The 25,837-nt window shown below is 31.1% G+C and overlaps 1 protein-coding gene across 1 annotated transcript; it reads right to left on the bottom strand.

The window, feature by feature from the left end:
• Nucleotides 1–149: 149 nt before the first annotated feature.
• Nucleotides 150–25,498, bottom strand: LOC143072344 (uncharacterized). Its single transcript, XM_076247237.1, has 4 exons — nt 25,368–25,498; nt 11,934–14,594; nt 5,864–6,413; nt 150–4,119 (listed from the first exon to the last, which is right to left on the bottom strand). The coding sequence occupies exons 2-4, from the start codon at nt 14,557–14,559 to the stop codon at nt 2,988–2,990; spliced, it is 4,308 nt and encodes a 1,435-aa protein (XP_076103352.1). The 5' UTR covers nt 14,560–14,594; nt 25,368–25,498; the 3' UTR covers nt 150–2,987.
• Between the last annotated feature and the right edge of the window lie 339 nt (nt 25,499–25,837).

Raw genomic sequence — 25,837 nt, 5'->3', positions numbered from 1 at the left:
TAAAATGTATGAAACATCCATATCTGCCACTTTCTAAAATATAAAGCTTTTAAGGAGTAAGCTTACGTCGGCGCAATCACCGGATCACTATCCCCATGTCCAGCTTTCTGCAACAAAAGTTGCAGGCTCAACAATAAAAAAATCAAATATTGGTTGAAAAAAACTTTATTCCATTTGAAATGTTACCACTTTTTCACAGAAAAAAGAAACAATAAGAACATGATTCAGCACTAATCCAATACAACACAAGTATTTGACAGGTTCTAATTACAATATGATACACAATTATAACACTATTTACAGTTTATATCCCTTTTAATCACTCTATATGTTCTGATATATATCATACTTTAATTACTCCTGATGCACAAAAGAAAATAAACAACATTTAAATGCTTTCCGAAACTAAACCAAATGTTAATAACACAAATTAATTAATAACAAATTTTACTATTCATCAAAGTGTTTTAAAATTGAAAATTGTAAAAAAAAAAAATCATTAATAATTTTTGTTTTTGGTTACAATAATTCCAAGCAAAATTTGACAGTATAATTCCTAAATACTTCATAAATGCTTAATAACATGATAAAACTCAAACCATTATAAGTTAGATCTTTCAAAAATATTACTAAAGTAAACTGTTTGTTGTGGTACCATAAATTAATGACCCCACATTCCAATATGTCAGCATAATTCATTTCAAGTATGTTTCCCTTATGATTACTACTTTCAAAATCAACAATAATTCTGCAGCATACACACATGTATAACCTATAACTTTCAGTTGGACTTATTCTGTGTTTATTGTTGTTATGAAATATACAGCTACACAAACGGTGACAGGTGACAATTAGGTGACAATAAGTCAACATTATCTTCTACTAGACTTTACTAATCATGTAAATATAACACAATTTTATAGAGCAACATCATTTGCCAAATGAATCTGTAGTTCTACAATATATCTTGGGTTGGGGATGAATTTTGTAATTTTTGACCTGGCATCTGTATCAATGCTAACTATTAAACTGATAAGACACTGTAATCTGTTTTGATAGGTTCCTAAAGATAAGTTTTGAATGATTTCCCTTGGGCAGTAATTTGAGGAATGAATGTTTACTTTCCAATCTGACTAACCAAATTGAAACATTGGATGCACTTTTAAGTTGGATCCTTAATAAATGGTAGTGATAAACTAAGCAAGGCTTAAAGAATCAATAGTTGTCAATACATCAGTATAACAAGTTGGAATTTGGCTGTTTGCACACTTGAAGCATGATGGTAAAAGGGAAGTAACTCTTGCTAATTTTGTGTTAATCAAACCCAATGAAGATGGCATCTCTTGTAACTATGCTTTACAAATTGTAAGCTACTTCTTATATATTATAATAATATGTCCCAAATTAAAAATCTAATAAAGAATAGACACATATAAAATGAAAAACTAACTGAAATTGTCAGAAAAATTAAACATAGAAAAGCATTGATTTATTAATAAACTTGCATGTGGACTGACAAAGGGCAAAATAGCAGTACTACTAGTGGCTGTGCACACAATTGTTCAATATGATTATTTGATGTCTCTGTTTTGTTTAACTAGCAAGCAATCTTTTAACAATGAACACAAGCAATGTTTAATCCTTAGTCAATTATTATTACACTCATAACCATGTGAAACTCAACAAGAAAAACTTTTTAAGATTTTTTATTTATATTTTTCAACACGGATCTTGAAATTGTGCATATGTAGGATTATAAATAGATACATGTATAGGATTCTTTAATTTCTTAATATGTTGATAAACTTTTAATGGTAATTTTACGCTGATTTCCAAGATTGTTGAATGTTTCATAATACTATTGACACAGCTTGTAATCATAGTGTGGAAAATCAATGCATGTACATTGTACATGTATGTATTCATGCAACAACCCTATTTATAGTTAACATTATTCACTGATAATTTTATGCTGATAGTTAATAATTTTACTGTGATCTTACGTACATCTAACCTTGCAAACCAAGATAATGACTACATTCATATATATATGTAGCCATAAATTTCATAGTAACATTAGTTAACAATATAAATTCATATCATAACAGCATGAGAATGTACTTAATCCCAAGAAATATCAATATTGAGACTAATAAAATCTTCATAATCAATATCATTGATTTGCCATCAGTGATCACATGCTATACTCAGCTAGGTTTCAAATTTTAATGATGAATCATTGATTTTGTTAAATACATGTGTTTCATGTTTATACAAGTATTGTTAATGTGTTACAAAATGTAGTCTGTTATCTATTCTAGAATATTCATTTTACCTTTTAGCCTTTGATCACATTTTCATTTTTTCCCCCTTATTAATACCAGTTTTACACCAATAAAAAATATGATTCATATCACAGGATTCACATGAATTTTACTGTGCTCAATCCTTTAAATTTGGAATTCATTTGAAAATAATAATAAAAAAAAAGAAATTTAACTTCAAGCAATTATATTTACACATATTTCTGTTGGTTTTCCGTTCAGATTAAAAAGAAAAAAGTTACATACTTTTAATTTTACAATTAACATGATAAAAGTACATGATCTCCATTTATAAGAATGCACAAGAAAAATTCCAGTTTGAAGATAGACCTTTTAGAATACCTTCCCACAATAGATCAATTGACCTTTAAATTCAATGATGTTTAAAAAGATCAGGAATTTAGCAAGAAAATATTGTTATGGAGTATGACTTGGAAAACTAACATGGTATCTGTCAGTATCATATAATTTGATTGCAATATTCTAAATTATAAACATCATGAACATGTTCAATACCTAGCATTTGGTGTACTCTTTGCTACATATAAGACCATCTATAGCATGATGGTTCTAACAAACAAACAAACAAAACTGACGTAACAGAACAAGAAAATCACTTGTAACATACATCTAAATATCCATACATTCTGTACATGTACACAATCACACATCATGTTCTAAGGCAGTGAAACTTGTTAATATTGGTCCATTTGACTCTGTGACGACATTATCAGCTAGAGCATTGGAAACTTTGATGATTTTGTTGGGTGAAGGTGATGATGCATCTTGTCCTTCGTGTTTAACAACAGAACTATAAGAATAGTTTTCGATGGGATACAATTGTTTTTGTTTACGCTTCCTAGAACTGATACGCACAGATTTGTTTGACGGAGGTTTAACAATCAGAGTTCTTTTCTCCAAATCATTTTGTCTTTCTACAATTTGTATTTTGGGTAACCCATTTTGAACTGTTGTTATTTTATTGTTGTTGAATCGTTTCCTTTTAAGCTGAAAGTTGCGCCAAATTTTCTTTTGTGAATCTGATGCATCCCTGAGACTTAAACTTTGTGGATTAACAACGGAAATCAGTTTTCCATCACCCCCATTATCATGCTGATGTGAGAGGAAAGCCTCTATTGAAAATATCTTGTTACATGTGCAACAACGAACACACGAAGAATTTTCATTGTTATATAAATCCATGAACACATTGCCTGGCTGTATATTGTTTAAATGACTGTTATTAGGTAAAATATCTTTATGCACAACAGATAATACCTCCCTCTGTTTCTTTTTCTTAATCAAGTTTTTCCTACTTGCTTTGTTAAAAATTGTCCATTTTACTTTTAGTGAACCTGGTTTCTTGACCTTTTTATTCACTTTCAGTGGAATCTTTTGCCTTTTTTTACAGAGCCATGTCAAATTTCTATTCTCAATATCATCATCACCCATAGAATCAATTGTCTGACATTCTTCTGATTTCTTTTTGTTTATTTCACTTCCTGAATGCAAGCGTTTAACAGTTTTCTTTCCTACTTCAATTTTTTTAACTGACGAATCCGATTTTTTCCAACCAACAGGGGGTTGAACCACTACGACAGAAATGCTTCCTTCTGATTTCTTTTCTTCAACATGTTCTGTTACAGAATTTTCTGTGGAGTTGCTGTTTGAATCACCTTTTAGTAATTCCAGAAAATTGATCTTCTTATGACGTGTTCGCCCAAGTGGAGCTGGAGGAGGTGGCTCCGCTATAACTGGAGGTTTTTTCTGAGGAACAACTGTCCTTGTCTTCTCACTGAAAAAAAAACCAAAAAGATCTAGATAAATGTTGATAGAAACAAGTACATGGTATACATGATATACATGCATGGTGATAGAAAATTTAGTTATTTCTGTGAAATTGATATGATGAAAATGAGTGATTCCGTTTGTTTGATGTAAATAACTTCATTATAATATTACATAAACAATGGAATTTATACAAGAAAACTTCAAAAAGTAACACAAACATGATAAAAACACTATCAATGCAATGGGACTGCCTCAACTTAATGTTGTGTTAAGCATTTTTCAACTGATTTTTATAGTTCGTTCTTTTGTTGTACTATTATGACTGTTACAACACTTTCCCAGGTTAGGGGGAAGGTTACAGGTGGCCTCTTACATGTTTAACCCAGCCACATTCTATTAGTGCTTGTCCCATGTCAGGAGCCTGTAATTCAGTGGTTGTTATCTATTTCTGTGTATCATATTTGTCTTTTTATTCATTTTTGATATTTCGTACATATATTAGGCTGTTAGTTTTCTTGTTTTACATTTGTCATATATATTGGAGCCTTTTACAGCTGATTATTTGTTATGGGTTTAGCTCATTTTGGAAGGCACTATAAGAATCTATTATACCACATCTTCTAATTTTTATAAAGCAGGCATGTACATGTACAACAGAATGTAGGATTGCTATATGTCTCGCAAGCCTGACAAAATCAGAAATGATATTGGACTTCAATATGGTTTTTTTTCTTCATTTTAAATTTTTTTTTCACATAAAATTTAATAATCTTTATTTAAAAATGTAGTTTCAAAATGTCTTTTGTTAATGGGTACGATTCTTTTGCCATGCATTAAGAAAATTTTGTTTGTAAGCAAATAAATTGAACCATTCTTCTTAACCAATGTCTGACATTGCCAATGAAATAGACAACATGCAATTCATTATATATTTACAATTCATTATATAATTACAATTCATTATATAATTACAATTCATTATATAATTACAATTCATTATATAATAAGTAAATAGACAATCAATGTTATTCATCTTGATATTCCTATTAGAAATAAACAACCAGTTGTAAATAAAGGTGACAGGTGATTATAGACAATTACATGTACCACATGTACAATTCTATTAACTACAGGAGAACCAAATATCAGTTCTAACTTTGCAAAACTGTATATATTGTATATACATGTACTTGAGTTTGCCTGTCTCAAGTAAAAGATTGACTCAAACCTGATGGTTAAAATACCATAAGTTGTATAACTTTAGATTGATAGGTTCATGTTAAAACCTTTTTAAAATCATTTATAGGTACATGTAGTTTTAAAATTAGTGTATTTTTTCAAAAATATTGACCAGACTTTACTCTGGTTTGTCTGTGACCTATCTTTAATTTATAACATGTATAACCTATTCAAATAATTATGAAATTTTATCAAAGCAATCTCTAGCTTTTTAGTGATATACAGACCAACATATATATATGTTTGGTGACAGGCATTTAAAAATCATCAAATCAGAAGGAATTACTTTCATAAGTAATTGATGGTTATCATATAATGCGTCTTTTTTTCCTCCTTCTTATACAATGAGCATGATGATGAATGATTAACTAGATGCTCTGCAAATCATCTGTCTTCGCTGACACTGACAATGTGATACCAATACAGGACCAAATTTTTTTTTAATTTTTCCAGTCGTATAAAAAGTATGTCCTAATTCAGTAATTCCAACATGAATATTGTCTATTTACCTGTCAGTTCTACTTGGTGGCCTTGATCTTGGTCTGGAGATTTTAGTTGGCTTAACTTTTGGCTGTGGGTGGTCTTCTGATGATGATCTTGGTAATTTAGTCACTGGATTCACATAATATCCAATTAAAAACTCTGCATTTACTTTGCTTATTATTAAATTACTTTTGGAACTAAATGCCCTTCCATACTGAACAAGGAAATATCTTTGCATTTCTGAACAATTTTTAACAACAATTCCCAAAAGCTGGCATCGTTTTTTTAAAATACCTGTGTCTTTGGCAGGAAGAATTTGTTTATGAATGTCAACTAAACGTAAATATGGTAAGTTTTCCAGCATAATTGCAGGCAAGTCGTTCCAAAACATGCTGACGGTTACAATCCAAGGTGCATCAGTCTCTTCAGATTTATTTTTGGACACATCTGGAGTTGATGTAAACAATTTCATATCATCATTTAACAAATCAAGTTGTTCTGAAGAATCTGAGTTTCCTGGTAAACTCTTGTCACTTGTTGCCGTCGTCTCTTTTGGAGTAGGTGTTTCTGGAGACCCTGAAAAATATCAAATAAAGGGCTTTGTACTACATTAAATTTTCCGAGATATTATTCTTGAAATATCACAGGAAATACATATTGTTGTCTTTAAGCTTGGATCACAATCAGTTCTTGCCCAACTGAATTTTGTAAAACCCTTATTTAAGTCTTACTTGGATCACAATTAGTTCTTGTCTAACTGAATTTTTTAAAACCCCTATTTGAGTCTTACTTGGATCACAATTAGTTCTTGTCTAACTGAATTTTGTAAAACCCATATTTAAGTCTTACTTGGATCACAATTAGTTCTTGTCTAACTGAATTTTAACCCCTATTTGAGTCTTACTTGGATCACAATTAGTTCTTGTCTAACTGAATTTTGTAAAACCCATATTTAAGTCTTACTTGGATCACAATTAGTTCTTGCCTAACTGAATTTTGTAAAACCCATATTTAAGTCTTACTTGGATCACAATTAGTTCTTGTCTAACTGAATTTTGTAAAACCCATATTTAAGTCTTACTTGGATCACAATTAGTTCTTGCCTAACTGAATTTTGTAAAACCCATATTTAAGTCTTACTTGGATCACAATTAGTTCTTGTCTAACTGAATTTTTTAAAACCCCTATTTGAGTCTTAATGATGCAATAGTTACCTATCTTGCAAATAATTATTTCCCCTAGGACAGGCCATGGCAATTCATTGTTTATCATATTACTATAAAATCTTTTATAGCTTGCTATGCTGTTTGGATTTTGCTTCTTGTTGTAACCTGCTCCATTTGTTTTTGGTTGATATATACATTCTAGTTGTCTCATACCTGTATATAGAATTAATTGCATAACAGTGTGGTCGACAGTAAAACGTTTGTAGGTTGTAACTTGTTTGTCAACGGCTATGATTTTATGCTCACCCAGTCTGTCAGAGGCCTTCCAGTGGGGATTGAAATATTCACTTGTTACACATTCCGATACATAAAATGAAACTTTCTTTTTACAAAGCTTGAAAGGAATTTGTTTTAAATATTTATTATAATCATCACATACAACCGTGTCATTTATAAGAATAATAATGTTCAGAGATGATATTATTTAATAATAATAAAAAAAAAATAGGTTTATCCATTGTAAAAAAAACTATTAAGTTGATGGGGTTAATTCACAAAATATCTCATTGATTAAGAGCACAACTACTTCTACGGTGTGATCATTTAAGAATGGCCTACTATTTATTCAATGCGTATACATGTGGGTTTTGTTTGTGAAGAGTTCTGGATAATTAAAAAATCATTTGATTTCTTTGTTTAATACCATAAAACGATTCATTCTTTCAGATATTTGTCACTTTGCCTTATCTTCAAGTCCAACACAATTTCTCACGTTTCTTACAAAACTTATATTCTTGTGATGTATTCTTTTGTTGGAAAAAAAATGCATTGATATAGATAGATATAGGAAGATGTGGTATGAGTGCCAATGAGACAACTCTCCTCCCAAGTAATAATTCATAAAAGTAAATCATTATAGGTCAAGGTACGACCTGCAACACGGAGCCTTGGCTCACACCGAACAGCAAGTTATAGAGGGCCCCAAAACTACTAGTGTAAAACCATTCAAACGGGAAAACCAACGAGAAACGAAAAACACATATGAACTACATAAACAGACGACATCATGCATTGTAACTTTTAAAGCCAATTAAGTAAAAAAAATAATCTGAAAGAACGTGCGATATTAGGAAAATTGATGGTCAAACCATAACAAAAAATCAAGTAAAGAATTTTAAGTATTCAACCTTTATAGCTTGCTGTTCGGTGTGAGTCAAGACTCCGTGTTGAAGGCCATTTTTATTTATTTTCAAATTACAAAGGTTATTCCTGATTAGTATTTTTAATTATTTTATTTAGGCGTTTAGAACCTTTGGTGACCTCACAGTTAAAAATTTCTATGATAAGCACGTCGTGAGCAGTGGGCATTACAGACGAACGTTCACCTAATTTCCCCCAGTCAATGAATGGCCATAGCTACACTGTTATGAATTTCATTCTATATACGCCAAATTCAATAACACTTAGAAGAGTCCTAATAATTTTGTAAATCGATTGATTTTAATTTATATAAGGGAAAATTTTCATGCTAAGCAATATTACGAGTTTAGTGTACATATAACGGTATATACATGTATACTGATCCTATGGACTAGAATTTCATGGTGACTCACTGAGGTGGGGCTCTCTCTGAGGACTATGCAAAATTTGTTTGCATGGTCTTTCTCAACTTATGAACATATTTCTTAATCTTTTCATGATAATGAATACATATATATTTGTAAGTAAATTAATTCAATGGACAAGACATATAATGAGCACCTATAGCTAATAACCCTAAGTGTTTTTAAAGTGTTTGGGTGTTAATGTTAAAGTCACACCTGTCAATAATTTGACTTGAGAGAATGTGTGAGAAGGATGTTTGTTTTGTAGGATTGTTGTTTTCTTACCTTTGTTGTGAAATGCATGCACTTACAATGTATATGTTTTTACCTGACAAACATCAGGTGTAGTCCAGTAAACTACTTTATGTAACTGATAACTATGTTACATTTCTTATGTACTTTAAAGTTCATTATAATAGTAACAGAAGACGATATAAAATTTATAATAAATTACTAGATGAAATTCCTAATTCTTGGCATGCAAATTAAATCCTCATGTTTATGGTTACATCCACAATTGTCAACTGATAAATGTACATTAGCATGAAGTTATACTTAACATTCCAAGCTTATGTAGTACAATTGATATATTCAGTTTGTCTTGGAATCAATTTTGGCTAGTATTAAAGCAATGTTAATTTTTTTTTTTTTAATCATAGTTTCATTTAGTTAGATTTTAGTGTCTTGTTGTTTGGGTATGTTGTAGGTTCCTTTAACCATATCTTTATAGTACTGACCATGCATGTAATGTATTAACATGGAAAATGGAAATAAATTTTGTACTTGACATAAATCTGAGTATAGGATAGACTTAAAATGCAGATGATTTGGAAATCATTTTTTTTACCATAATCTAGTAATCCCCTCCCTCTAAAATAATCCAAACATGTGGATAACGAACATGACAAATACAAAGTCAATAAATTAAATCTTGTAGCTAGGGAAAAAGCAAACAAAAGGTCTGCTCTTTAATATAAATGTAGATATAAATCACATTTTATAGTAAAAATATGTGGTTAAAAAATAACATACTTGAAACCTATTAGTATTAAAATATCAATGAATTCCCAATTTCCCATTAAAAATATCTGGTTTCCACCCCAAAGTATAGATTATTCATGTTGATAATCATGATAATAGTTGAAATTATATATATGTACATGGTTTTAATATCAGGAAAAAACATTGCATACACATGTACAGCACATACTGTACATCATGTGACAGCTGGCTTTTTTATCTAAAATTACCAAGCTGGCTAGAAACACAAGATAAGTCAGCACAAAATTTTGAAATAGAAAATATTACAAAAATATTCTATCAGATCAATGATTGAACTGTATTATAATATTCATGTACAACTTACCATTATTTATACTAATTATTATAAAAGTATTCAGTTTTTTATGTTTCATTTACAATTACGTTACTATAGCTACAAAATGTAGCAGAGGTGGATTTAGAGGGTTTATCAGGGGGCCTAGGTCCACCCTTTTGTGGGAGAAAATTAGTTGATTATATAGGGAATCAATGAAGCATAACCCCTCAGAATAAAATCCAAGACCTTGAGATAAATGTAGTTATATCAAAATATAGCGGATCTAACATTTGAACCACCAACATTTTATCTGGACCAGAGTCTGGCAGAGATTATAAAACGCCTTCAAGTTTTTTTCTGTGATTACACAAACTGCCTTAAAAATCATCCAAGCCTCTAGAAGTCCCAAGGGCCAAGACCTAGATTACGTACAATAGGTAGTCTATTCGAAGTCATAGGCTTACATAATGTATCATTCCATTAAATGTGACTTTATTTAGTTACTGTATTCATTTGATAAAAGAAGTGTATCTGAAAACCTTTTCACATTCCATGGGTAATTCTATACCTCCCATATGACATTTAGAACAATTAGTTCATTGAACATACACCGTGTAACATGCAATACAGAAAATCATTTATTCAGATATGAATATACTTATATGAATGTACAGATATGAATGTACAGGAAGCGCATGATTAATCTTTAATGTTAGTCTTTCCCCTAAGCATCTACAACATGTACAGTGTACATGGTAATTCAAATCAACAATATCCTTTGTGTAGATGTGTTACATTTAAAGCACAATGCTCCCAAAATTATTGCATAAAAATACTTTTTTATATTATATATCATAAGCCATGTTACTTATTATTTAAAAAAGGATTTTTTTTTGAGAGAGAGAGAGAGTAAAAGAAAAAAATATATATGACTATATTCCCAACCCATAATAAAATGGGGGTTCCAACTATATGTCCCCATTCAAATGCATTGATCGTCAAAATAAAAAGAGGGTTCAAATCCCTGGACCCCCCCTTTTCTGGATCTACCACTGTTTAGTTGTTATGAACAACTTTTTATACTTATTTTTTATTTGGTTTCATGTTATGTTCTTTGTTTCATGTGAGCTTATTCAGAACAAGAAATGAATAGATTCTAATACATGTATAATATTACATAACTGTGTTATAAAATATTAAATTCAAAACAAAGAAAACCATGTACTTTCTGTTTGGCTAAAGGCCTCAAATCAATATATAATTGGCTTATATATAATTACCCTTTTAATTTCAGACAATGATTAAATAAAGGAACAACACATGTGCTTAGGAAAAACTTGCTTTGTTTTAAACAATGCAGTGAATCAGGTGAATAGGAGTAATTATTTTTAAAAGTTGACAGAAAAAATATTCGGAATAAAATTTATGCAAATTGCACCTAGATTTACCATTTGGTGCTATCTGGGCCAATATTCATGAACATTGGATATTTTAATAAAGACCAATATCCTGATCTTGTTACTATTAAACTTGTAAATTGATTTTTATTGGTACTTAAAGCAGTATGCACCAAATAGCTTTGAATAAACTAGCTCAAGCAGCCAATTAATTTTACTTTGTCAATATTATCCAAATATTTTGAAGAATTTTTAAATTACAGCACGTACTGTAGAGTAACACTTCAGCTTAAAGTCCCAGACTATAATAACAGATTAAAGTTGCTGTTATAATCATATAATTCTGAAAATTTGGTTACACTTTTAAATGAACTGTCTGAATCTGACAAGATGAACAATTTCTGATATAAAATGTACAGGATGTTGTATTTTTATTAGGTTATTTCTGTTATAATATATATTATTTGAATTTCAAGATAAATTTCCCCAAGGCCAAGGTATTTATTATCAGTGAACCACATACAAACCTTTTCTGGTTATCAAATACATACTTAAAAGCTTTTAATAGTTGAATGGGTTCATTGAATTTATAATTTTAGCCTTGTACATACCTGTTTTGATTTCCACACAAGCTGGTTCCCCATTCAGGTCAGACGTCACGCCTTTGCCCTGTATTGTGTCACCAGCGTTTTCTTTATCACTTGATGTGCTGTCAATACTCTGGACTTGATCCACAGCACTATATAAAATTTCCATTTGTTCAGGTGTCAACTGATCGGAGAAATTGATATTAAAATTTTCATTTCCATTTCCAAACAATACAGGGTCAGTGGTATCGGCACATGGTTCAGTTTCCATACTTAATATTGTATTAATGATTCCACTTTCAATATCTGTCATAACGCCATTTGTTTGGTTTCTCAGCGCGGAAGAAACAGTGGCTGGTAATGACGTCTGTGTTACTGTTGATGACAGACTTCCATTAGCGTGTGGACCATTTGACAATGTGCTATGTTTACCCAATCGAATGGCTTCCAAATCCTCGTTTGTCAAGTGGGGCACAATGATATCCCCTGGTTTAGGAAGTGGCACAATAATTTTATCTGATGGTACTGACGGTGGAATGTCTTGACTAGCTCTCCTTCGACTACGGAAATTTGTATTAAGAAAATAAACGAAATCATCTTTGTAACTTCCTTGAATTTTTAATTTTGAGTCTGATGTACTATTCTTAAGGAATTCTGCCAGTTTTTCACTTTTGTTGCTCTTTTTCTCACTTTCTCCAGTTATCAAATCAAATGTTTTGTCTTCTTTTGACTCTGAACTTCCTGAGCGCTTTATTCTTTTTTCATTTCCATCACTCTTTTTCTCCTTTGTTTTCCCCTTGCCAGCTATTTCCTTGTTGACCTTTTGAACTGAGAACGGTATATTACTTGGTCTGGCATGATATGGAAGACTATAGTCATGATCATGTTCAATATGTTCAGTTGAATTATTCTGAACACATGTTACAGCACTTTCACTTTTGTTTTGTTGACAAATATTGTTTGATAGAAGAGAAGTGGCAATCCTTTGCCCGAATGCAATTTGACTCTTTTCTGGTGATTGAAGACCAAGAGTGGAGTTACAGACAGAAGCAAATGTTCCGATAGAAAATTTACCAACTTTTGGTGATGTTTTAGTTGAACTAGATTGTGAATTAGTCCCATGAGGTACGACTGGTAGCGCATTAGAATTTACCAAAGCAACAATTGCGTCTCTTGCCTTATTGACATCGTTCAAATCAAACGAAGGTAACATGTCTGTTTTGACAGGTATTAAAGATGGACTATCACGTCTATATGTTCTCGATTCTAAACCGTCAGGTGATAATCCTGAATCACTAAAGCCACTGTCTTGTGAAAATTCATTTACTAGATGTAAATCATGGAGTTTGTCATTTCTTTTTTCTGATGAGTCATCACAATATTTCTCAGCATACTCATGATCTTGCATTGAAAATGTGGCTCTGCTTGAATAACTATCCAGGGATGGACTTTCCTCCGAAGTATCTTCAATGTTAGTCTGTTTTTCATGAACAGCGGCATATGTTTCAACTTTATCCAGAACTTGTGACTTCCCCATGTCACATCTGTCTATGTTATTAGCACCTGTGTCTACTTTACCAGGTAGTATCTCATTATCACCATATTGATTTTTTCCATCTTTCTCCAATATTTTATTCTCTTTATCTGACCATGTAGATATTGAATATTCTGTATTCGTCAATAATGCTGTGTCTTGATCATGATTTTCTTCTTCTTCTTCTTCAATCGACTGTTTTATATTTAGAATCTGATCACTGTTTGTATTAGATTCCAATATAGTTTGATCATTGGGTGGAGTTTTATGTGATTCATTAAAATCAATATCCTCATAAACAGGTGACCTGATATCAGAGTCTATCCTCTCATTACAAACATCAAAATCCTCAATTTGAACTGGTTTACAGACTGGTACAGTATAACTGGAGCAGGATTCCTTTCTCCCAGTGCTCTCAGTCAAACTCTCCTCTGAATCTACATGTTTTAATTCACCATTTTCATGATCTAAGATTAAATCATTCCTTAGATCTTCAACTGACAGATTACTTTCCTTTAAAGACTGCAATTTTGTATCTAAATCTTCGGACAATGTCTCTGTATTTTGACCATCGCATACTTGGTCAGATTTATTCTCTTTGTGCCCATCATTTCCACTCTCTTGATTTGATGTAGTCGTTTCCTTGGGGCTATCTTTATCAGTACTATTTACACCTGCCAATAACTGGTCACGGTTCACATGATCACCTGATTTGTCAACAAGTTTTACAATAACTTTCTTATCATTCCCTAAGGACAAAACATCTGGCAATTTTAGAACTGTTTTATTTCCTGAGCTTACTTTTTGTATACTTCCATAATTATGCTCATTGAGCATTTTCTCCAACTCCGAACTTATAGTAAGTTTGACTTTTTTCACACCATCTTCAACAAAGCTAGTAGTCCGAATCAATCCAATAGGTTTTGTGTTTGTCTTTTTCTCATTTGTTGAACATGAGGAGGTTGCATGATCTTTAGGATTTATGATTTTGACTCCTTCTTTTGGTTTGACAATAACAATTTTTTGTTTCGTTTCAGGTTTATCAGTCTGTTTCAATGCAGCAGCTGTGGCTAAGATGTCTAATGGATTAAAATCACTCTGTTTACAATGCTGCATGCTGGGTGATCAGCTGACATCTCCGCATACTATCCCTAAAAAGAAACTTTATCTGTTAAAGCCATACAAGTACATATGTCTTCTTGTAATTTTAATCAGTTACTGACATTACTAATCATTACTTTTTTTTAAATCATTATCTTCAGAATTTAAGATAATTTAGTTTCAAGTATGGATATCTGTATAACATGTATAAGGAATAAATTGAAGGTAGTGGTGAATTTTATTTATATAATCACATAATTATTTTAAAATAAATGTTCTACAATTTTTTGGCGATTGATAAATGTTTGGTTGTTAAGGTTGAGAAATGATATACAAATACTATCCTATACAAAATTCACCTAAGATTAAGTTTCAGCTAATACTAAAATGTATACACTTTATACTTAATCGTTCGATTGGGAAATAAATCATCTGATTTCCTGTTGTATTAATAGCTTATTACTTTGTTGTTACAACATCTAACTGTAAACATGCATTTACATATGTACATTTACAATAAGTTGAAAAACATGATATAAAGTAGTTACATTGTATAATAAAAACTGCACCACACACAAGTTTCATCCTGCTATTAAAATATGAAAAGTCTATCCTTATACATTTTAAAAACTGAAACACTATTCATCCAAATCAATACTACTTCTTAACAACTTGATCAGTTACTATTGCTGTCACCATAAAACAGTTTGCAGTCTTATCACTAGATGAATTATTATGGATTTTACCTATTTATTTTTGGTATCAATAAAGAAACTACCTTTATTATTAACAAACATACAACGGTTTTTAATTTTTCAATTCCTCTTTATTTCTATACAAAAAGATCGATTCCAAAAATATTTTTTTTTTTCATTTCATTTCATTTTCAAGAGAAGTTAAAACCCATATTCTCATAATTAAACCAATAGACCATTGAAATTATTACTCAACAGTATATCGGCAATATATATTTGAAATATACATGTATATATATATGATTTGTTTACCTGTGATCCCTGGCATGAAACGATCAATATTATCTGGCTTCAAGGTAATATGGTAATGTATTAAACATGTTATTTAGGCCATATACAATAAATTATTCAGTTTAAAATCTTTTTCATTTGAACAGTTTCCGTTTGGAAGGAATTGAAAAGAAAAAAAATAATCAAACTTTTCAAGGTTGAATTCAGGCTTTTTTGTATTTCTATGAAATAAAATCTTGTGATAAAGTCATATACGCTGTTCAAATGATATAAATTTAATACAAATAATATCAAATGTCAAAAGATAGAATTCTATCTTTGCATAGTTGTAGCTAATATTTGCAACAGGAAAATATCAATATCTATTAAAAGTAGAACTAACCCAGACATAGAAGTCCTAACGGCATATAATCTATAACATCCTACTGCGACTCTAAAGTTGACTTTAAGTATAATATATACTGCATTTATATGAATACATTTACCCTTTCTTACTTTTACCATAAATAATCACTGAATGTGAAGGACAAAAGTCATAGCCACAGTTGTATGTGAAATATTAAAAATTTAAAGGGATAGCGCACATTAATATAAAAGTCACATTGAATTTCGTAATATTCAACCAGGGTTACATGAACACAAGCAGAGTCATACATATACAAATATTAACATATACAGTGCAACCTGCCTAAACTGACACCTGAGTTTTCCAAAATCCTCGATTAACCAACACTTTTTTATGGTCCCAAATTGAAAATATGCCTATCCTTGCAGAAAAATAACTGAGTATTCCAACACCCTCCTTAATTCAACATTTTTTTCCTGTCCCCCAGTGAGTCAGATAACACAGGTTACACTGTATATATATTTATAGCATGATACAGGTCATAATACAGGTTGTAAATAGATTAATTATTTTCCCTGTGTGAGTGACCATAATCTTTTCAATATCCACTTTATACCTAAAAGTCTATTTACACAAGATCCTGATTATAACACTAGTGTTTCTCCTTTAACAACAAAAGCTTCTTATCATATTGATATGAAAGCGTACAAAGAAAAAGGGAATATATATAAGTCATCATCAAGAAAGATTACACACAAAATGGTGAACTTAACTTCCCTATACCAAATATAATACAATAACAATATGTACATGTACCTCTAAAAGGAATGATCAGCTACTAACAATATCAAACACTTGGTTCTATATGTACACAATACTGGTACAACCAGGAATAAAATTCTACAACCATTATCATGGTCTTGTCACTCTTGTGTTTATCAGGAGTGCTGAAGGTTATGGGTTTGATACCTGGCACTTTAAAATTGGATTCTGATGCTTTAATAGTTGTCTGCTAAGCACTAGGAGAAGAAAAGACTGTTAAGCTTTGAGTCAGAATGATGTCAAAGAAGGATGCCACAGCAAACTCTTCCTGTAGACCTTATGAGCTGACACTTCAGTCTATTGAGAACAATACAGGATAGATGTTCATATATATACCATACTATAATGTTATAAATTATTAATCCTAGATATCCAGGTAATATCTGTCACTGAACAAGCATGTATACATCAATCAAACAATCTCTACACATGAACTTAAAATAAGGAATATCACTATAAATATAATGATCTGATCACTACATGATAAACAGATATAACATTTGTGACAACTGGAAACAAGGAAAGTAAAAAGACATTACTCTGCACATGGTTATAGTCCAATGAGTCTTATGACAGTTGAAGATTTCCGTGTGATCAAGAAGTTTTACTCTTCTGCAGGCCTTTAAAATTTTATTATGACTGCACATTTACTACGTTTGCCCAACAGGCTTGTCAGTTAACTATTCCAAGTTATATATCTTATACATGTATCTACATTCTTCCGGCTTATTATACATAACCTTTCTTTGGCCTGCAATGAGCAGACAAGGATTATTAAAACCCCAAGTACATTTAAACAATATCAAAATATAGTACATCATTAAAGATTATTCAATATATATAATTCATTTTTCACTTTGCAGTTTGGTGATATTTTTTTAATTTAAATTTATTAATTTTTCAGTGAATTTTGTTTTTTTCTCGATACAAGATAATTAAAAACAAAACTGAAGTAAACAGCAAACCTCTGCAGTGCCAGTAACTAATTTACTTCAGGTTTTATTTCACGAAAACATTGATTTCTAAGTATTTCAAAATTGATCTGTTTACAGGAGTTTGTTGTTCCGAGAAACATCAGGTAAATGGAAATTAAACCAAAAGTACACAATATATAGATTTATCTTTACTATTCCTAAAAGTCGTATCAACCTGATTAAAGAAGGAATCAGCAATAAACTGTCTATGATGAAAACAATATTGATTTCTTCTTATTTGCCACAAAGATGTTACTTAACCTTAACTCTTGGGTAATTTATAACATCTGAGAAGTCTATGCAGTAATGTAATGGTACTTTCTCACGGGTGCAGGATTTTCTCGCTGTACTGAAAATGCATTGATGAACTTTCAGCTGTTATCTGCTCATAGGTCAGGTTGTTGTCTTTTTGACATATTCCCCATTTCCATTTTCAATTTTATTTACAGTATAAAAAATCCTTATATTATCAAAGTCTTCATGATAAACTTTTAATCAACAGGCCCGAAACTGAACTTATGGAAAATTTTAGTTTGATTCTGTTGGCCTGTAGAGTTGGTTTTTACAGGCCTGAAAGCCAGGGCCTGTGGTTTAGCATGAAGACTGACATTACCTAGCTTAAGGGTCAACTGTTTGTATGTTTTGATGTTACATATATGTAAATATGTACATTTCTGCACATGCACTGCAGTGAATTTGAAAAATAAGGCCTCCAAATAATTGCCAATTCCTTTATTTACTCTCAATACAGTCTAAAAGTTTTTATTTATCAACATGAAGAATTTAAAAATAAATTCAACTAAAGTTTTCCAATCTTTTAGTGACATTATCTATCATGTTTCAACTGAAGTCATTATGCTCTATTCAAAGTAGAAAATAAATATTGCCTTGATTTAATTTCCTTTCATGCCTTTTTAAACTCTCATGAACTAAGCTCACAGATTCCATCATTTCACATATCTCATTAAAATATGTAAATAAATATATATAAACATGTATAATTTGAAGGCAAATTTACAGATCTAACATTGTTGGGCTCATGTTTAGACGAATAATATATACATGTACATATAATATAGAGCATTTATTTGATTTTAGGGGTCAGGAGATTTACTTTGTTGATCATACTAAAAATGTGAATACATCAAATGTATGTACATGATGTATATGATATCAATAGTTTTTCAATTCTTTGATCTGGTCCTAATACACCTGTAAAGGTTTTAACCTTGTATTGCTGTTCATAAATTTTCACTGCATTATTTATGAAAGAAAGTATGAAAATCAATCATGATATTAAAATGACTAACTATATTTAAAATAATTATTATACAAATGTAAATACGTGGGCATGACATCCAGGTGAAGAATTAATAGACAGTTCCTGTTAATAAGAGTAGATTGCATTAAGTGAAAGGTGCGAAAGGGATGAGTTATCTTAGTAAACAGGATGACAAGTTCACCTCATGTTTATTAAATATTACGTTTAACAATTATAAACTTATTCATGCATGCAGGGCATCAAAAAGTTGGTGCCTTAGAATCATAATTTTTTTCAAGCAGGACATCCAAAAGTAATTGCCTAAAAATTATAAACTTATTCAGTTTTTAGGAAAAACAAGATTCATAATTTTCTCATGTTTTTGAAAAAGGTGTAAAATAAAAGCTTCAAACTCACATAAATATATGCAAATTGACTCTATGCATCTATTTTGATTTTAATGGCAGAAATGTACAAAGAAGGACTTGAATTTGGTTTGGTCAAGTAAAAAGATTCTTCCTGCACCAGCTCCAATTAAATAAATTACAATGATCACAATTGGCAGACTCCCCCCCCCCCCCCCTCCCGTAATCAATACTTTTACTGTATTAATGCTACTGATAAGTACCACCTGGATTTAGATGTTTTTTTTAATATAATGAAAAGTACCACCTACACGACCTACAAATAGGTGTGTACCTGTTAACATGAAAGATAATGAGACCCCTTTGTTGTAATTGACACATTCCAAATCACTGAAAATTATAAAAAAATCTTCTATCATGCCTATAGTAAAATTACCACCCTTTATTTTTCAAATCAATCATCTTAAGTCTAGTAAGTAGGACTCCATTATTCAGGATATATGGTCTCAAGATATTGTTAACTCAGTTTATAAAATTTAAAATCTGAGGCATGTTAGCCTAACAAGGAATAAAATCTAAGCCCTTCCCCTTTTCATTTGAATTGTTAAAAAAATGCAATAAAATTAATGTTCAAGTTCTTTTGATTTGATGATTTCCTTATTTATTGTTCATTCAGGATCTTACCAATCCAATGGTAGAATTTTCAACTTTTGAGAAAAATTATTATGGTTTATGAAAATTCATATGTCAAAGTTTTTAGTGAGATCTATCTGCATATTGTACATGTATGTAAAAGTCCAAAAGTTTTGTTTCAAATTGCCTATGTAGCCTTTTTTGTGCTTTGAAAGTTTCCCTCAAGTTTTTCATTTAAAGTGTATAACTATTTTGAAGTAAGCACTATATATAATATTTCCCTTTAAAATTTTAAACATTTATCTTCCTACCAACTATAAATGTTTAGTGCATTTTAGAAATTTCAAACACTCATCTGATAGATACATTTTGTACATCAGACACACATTTCAGCTACAATAGACTCCTATTGATGTCATGTTCAAATCAAAAAAATTTGAACAGCAAAACAATCTATTCCAATGGTAGAAAATCTTTTGAACTCAAATGTTAGTCAGAGATATTCAAACTATTGCCAAGTTGGCAACTTCATAGGAAAAACAAAATAAATACATCACATTTCTGACCAGGTGACTTTTTTTAACCTAACTAAATGACACCAAATCTCAAATCTGCACACTTGATGCCAAAAATACAAGTAATAATTATAACCATGTTTCAGTTACTTACTAAAATATATAATAATCTGATTAAAGTCCAGAGTTGTTCCAAACTGACATGTACATGTATGTACATTGTGATTCACACCTCTTTCACTGAAATCACCTTGGGCTTTCTAACTTTAACTTTTAATATTTCATATTTCTAAATAACAGCAGTGCATGAAAAATCAAAGAATGAAAAACAAGAATGTGTCCTAAGTACACGGATGCCCCACTCGCACTATCAATTTCCATGTCCAATGGACCGTGAAATTGGATAAAAAATCTAAATTTGCAATAAATTTAGTAAGATCATACCATATGGAACATGTGTACTAAGTTTCAAGTTGTTTGGTCTTCAACTTCATCAAAAACTACCTTGACCAAAAACTTTAACCCGAAACTCTCAATTTCATTTTCTATGTTCAGTAGACCATGAAATTGGGTCAAAAGTCTAATTTGGCTTTAAAATTAAAAGATCATATCATAAGCAACAAGTGTACTAAGTTTCAAGTTGATTGGACTTCAGCTTCATCAAAAACTACCTTGACCAAAAACTTTAACCTGAAACTCGCACTTTCATTTCTATGTTCAGTGGACCGTGAAATCGGGGTCAAAAGTCTAATTTTGCTTTAAAATTAGAAAGAACATATCATAAGCAACAAGTGTACTAAGTTTCAAGTTGATTGGACTTCAGCTTCATCAAAAACTACCTTGACCAAAAACTTTAACCTGAAACTCGCACTTTCATTTCTATGTTCAGTGGACCATAAAATTGGGGTCAAAAGTCTAATTTGGCTTTAAAATTAGAAAGATCATATCATAAGCAACCAGTGTACTAAGTTTCAAGTTGATTGGACTTCAGTTTCATCAAAAACTACCTTGACCAAAAACTTTAACCTGAAACTCGCACTTTCATTTCTATGTTCAGTGGACCATGAAATTGGGGTCAAAAGTCTAATTTGGCTTTAAAATTAGAAAGATCATATCATAAGCAACAAGTGTATTAAGTTTCAAGTTGATTGGACTTCAGCTTCATCAAAAACTACCTTGACTAAAAACTTTAACCTGAAACTCGCACTTTCATTTCTATGTTCAGTGGACCGTGAAATTGGGGTCAAAAGTCTAATTTGGCTTTAAAATTAGAAAGATCATATCATAAGCAACCAGTGTACTAAGTTTCAAGTTGATTGGACTTCAGCTTCATCAAAAACTACCTTGACCAAAAACTTTAACCTGAAGCAGGACGAATGAAGGGACGAACGGAGGCACAGACCAGAAAACATAATGCCCCTCTACTATCGTAGGTGGGGCATAAAAATATTTTAATTGCAACTACAACACATATTTATATAAGCTTTAAGATTGTTGTTGTCTAATTGTTTAATAAGGACAACAATAAAACACCTTTCCAGAAAGATAATTAGCTGTTTACAGGTAAAACATTTGTATTTTAGTACAAAAATGCAATCACAGTTTTAATCAATAAGGAACCAGATGCTCCGCAGGGCGTAGCTTTATACGACCGCAGAGGTTGAACCCTGAACGGTTGGGGCAAGTATGGACACAACATTCAAGCTGGATTCAGCTCTAAATTTGGATTGTGATTAAATAGTTGACACAGCATAGGTTTCTGACACAGAATGAATGTGTTCTAATGAACTTAAAATTTGTGTTTTCTCTTAGAGCAATTCACTATGCTGTTGAATATTAATCCTCTCAAAACAAGAATGTGTCCTCAGTACACGAATGCCCCACTCGCACTATCATTTTCCATGTTCAGTGGACCGTGAAATTGGGGTAAAAACTCTAATTTGGCATTAAAATTAGAAAGATCATATCATAGGGGACATGTGTACTACGTTTGAAGTCGATTGGACTTAAACTTCATCAAAAACTACCTTGACTAAAAACTTTAACCTGAAGCGGGACAGACGGACGGACGAACGAACGGACAGACGGACGGACGGATGCACAGACCAGAAAACATAATGCCCCTCTACTATCGTAGGTGGGGCATAAAAATGTTTGAAGAAATTTTCTTTTTTATTTATGAAATTTCAAATGAGAAAAATTGAACCCAATTTTTTTAATCACATCCCCCTTTCCCTTATTCCAAAACAAATCTCAATTAAAATTTCTAATGGAGTTTGCAACAATAACTACTCATTTAAATACATCATAAAATATTAAGATGTAAAAAAAACTGCTTGTTATCACTGAATGTTATTTATTATAATTTATCAGTTGGTAGTAAAAAGTGAATATACATTGTATATTGTATATAACAAAGATTTAAGTTGATTCTGGACAAAGAAAGATAACTCCAATTAAAAAAAAATCTTGCTATTTCACAATATTGTGCAATTAGATATTTCTTGCCATTGCGCAATACTGTGCAATTGAAAAGACTTGCTATTGCACAATACTTAATATAATAATTTTAGATCCTGATTTGGACCAACTTGAAAACTGGGCCCATAATAAAAAATCTAAGTACATTTTTGGATTCAGCATATCAAAGAACCCCAAGATTTCAATTTTTGTTGAAATCAGACTAAGTTTAATTTTGGACCCTTTGGACTTAAGTGTAGACCAATTTGAAAACAGGACCAAAAATGAAGAATCTACATACACAGTTAGATTTGGTATATCAAAGAACCCCATTTATTCAATTTTTGATGAAACAAACAAAGTTTAATTTTGGACCCCGATTTGGACCAACTTGAAAACTGGGCCAATAATCAAGAATCTAAGTACATTTTTAGATTCAGCATATCAAAGAACCTAACTGATTCATTTTTTGTCAAAATCAAACTAAGTTTAATTTTGGACCCTTTGGACCTTAATGTAGACCAATTTGAAAACGGGACCAAAAGTTAAGAATCTACATACACAGTCATGACAGTTAGATTCGGCATATCAAAGAACCCCAATTATTCAATTTTGATGAAATCAAACAGTTTAATTTTGGACCCTTTGGGCCCCTTATTCTGTTGGGACCAAAACTCCCAAAATCAATACCAACCTTCCTTTTATGGTCATAAACCTTGTGTTTAAATTTCATAGATTTCTATTTACTTATACTAACGTTATGGTGCGAAAACCAAGAAAAATGCTTATTTGGGTCCCTTTTTGGCCCCTAATTCCTAAACTGTTGGGACCTAAACTCCCAAAATCAATACCAACCTTCCTTTTGTAGTCATTAACATTATGTTTAAATTCCATTGATTTCTATTTACTTAAACTAAAGTTATTGTGCGAAAACCAAGAATAATGCTTATTTGGGCCCTTTTTTGGCCCCTAATTCCTAAACTGTTGAAACCTAAACTCCCAAAATCAATCCCAACCGTTCTTTTGTGGTCATAAACCTTGTGTCAAAATTTCATAGATTTCTATTAACTTAAACTAAAGTTATAGTGCGAAAACCAAGAAAATGCTTATTTGGGCCCTTTTTGGCCCCTAATTCCTAAAATGTTGGGACCAAAACTCCCAAAATCAATACCAACCTTCCTTTTGTGGTCATAAACCTTGTGTTAAAATTTCATAGATTTCCATTCACTTTTACTAAAGTTAGAGTGCGAAAACTAAAAGTATTCGGACGCCGGACGACGACGACGACGACGCCAACGTGATAGCAATATACGACGAAAATTTTTTCAAATTTTGCGGTCGTATAAAAACCCCAATAGTAAACCAAAATATTAGTTACATGTATGAGCCATCAAATACATGTACATGTTTATAGCTTCAATTTGGTAAACCTTAAAAAACCTAAAAAGTCTTCTACATTGATTCAGCAGTCTGAGTCAACAAGCAATGTCTATGCTCTTTGCCATACAAGTCTTGACACTTGCACAACAAATGGTCAAATATATCTTCGCCAGCCAGAATCACTATTAAAGTAATTTGAGTTATCAAATGCAAAATCCCATTACACTGTATTATAAATTAAATCAAATATGAAACAATGATAGTTAACTTTGATTTCCTATCCATAACAGTGACTTGTAAATTGAGGGTGTCCTGAAAGTGCTGCTATAGTACCATCAGAGGAAAAATTATCCGGACCTTTCCATACATGTTGTACATGTGCTTCAGGAAACACCATTATAAAATTGTTAAATTGGCAACAAATAGTATGTATGTGTCCTATTTACATTAAAATGCAAACACAAAAGCTGTGGAAAAATTAATTGTTTAAATCAGACATGTGTATAATATGTCTCTGTATAAATGCATGCAATTGCAGATACATCTGTAAATGTACATGTAATATATATTGCTGTTGCATGGTGTACATGTAGGTGCAGAATTGAGTTGCAAGTTTGTTTTTTTAATTTTCAATATATATATATATATATATATATATATATATATATATATATATATAAATAAATAAATATTTTTTAAAATTGTTTTAAAACTTACAAAAATCTTATAAGTCAAATGGGTATATCTTAATATTCATATCTTGCAGTAATATCTATTTATAGAACACGCTTTTGAGGTCAGGCCATGGCCATGTCAATATTTTCCTGTTCAACCGTGGTTTTGTACATAAATATTCACATGCAAGAATAACAACATTGCAAAATAAGAAAATAATAAAATTGCTTTAAAAATATAAAATAGCTTTCAACAAGAAATAACTTCTTTATCAGTAAGCATTTCTAACAAATAATTTATTCTTAAACTTCCCAACGCGCCATTGGCTTGGGTCGATTGGCAGACGAATTTTATTTTAAACAATTACAGAGAATATATTTCTGTATTTTAAGTGGACTACACTTACTGCAGCATCACTTTAGGATTAATTTTCCATAAATCTTTTACTAGGAATTCATTATTTTTGATTGTTTACAGTACACAGTCGTACAGTAATGTGTGTCACACTCCGTTTCAACAAAGAATGTGAATGTTTGACCTTCGTCATAAGATTTGAGTTTAACGAAAAAGTTTTAGCGAAACGAACTTCACAGATTTTCGGAGATAATATTTATGCGGTAAAAGTTTCAAGGACCAAATACTTTTTATTTGATATTTTTTTTTGACATTTGTATATGCCCAACAACCTTTTGATGGGAAAGTGCTATAACATAACCTGATTTAAATATAGATAAACACGACGATCCCATATTCCATTGTCGGGTACAAAACTGATTGAGTAACTATTTTTCATTCCGGCAAAATACAGTGTTTTTTTTATTCGGCAAATTTGCGAATAGATAACCTGATTCCCATTTCAAGATGTACAAACTTTGA

Source organism: Mytilus galloprovincialis, chromosome 4, assembly GCF_965363235.1.
Source record: "Mytilus galloprovincialis chromosome 4, xbMytGall1.hap1.1, whole genome shotgun sequence".
Classification (NCBI taxonomy): Eukaryota; Metazoa; Mollusca; class Bivalvia; order Mytilida; family Mytilidae; genus Mytilus; species Mytilus galloprovincialis.
Note: the sequence above shows the minus strand (reverse complement) of the source record. Positions and strands in the feature narration are given on the sequence as shown.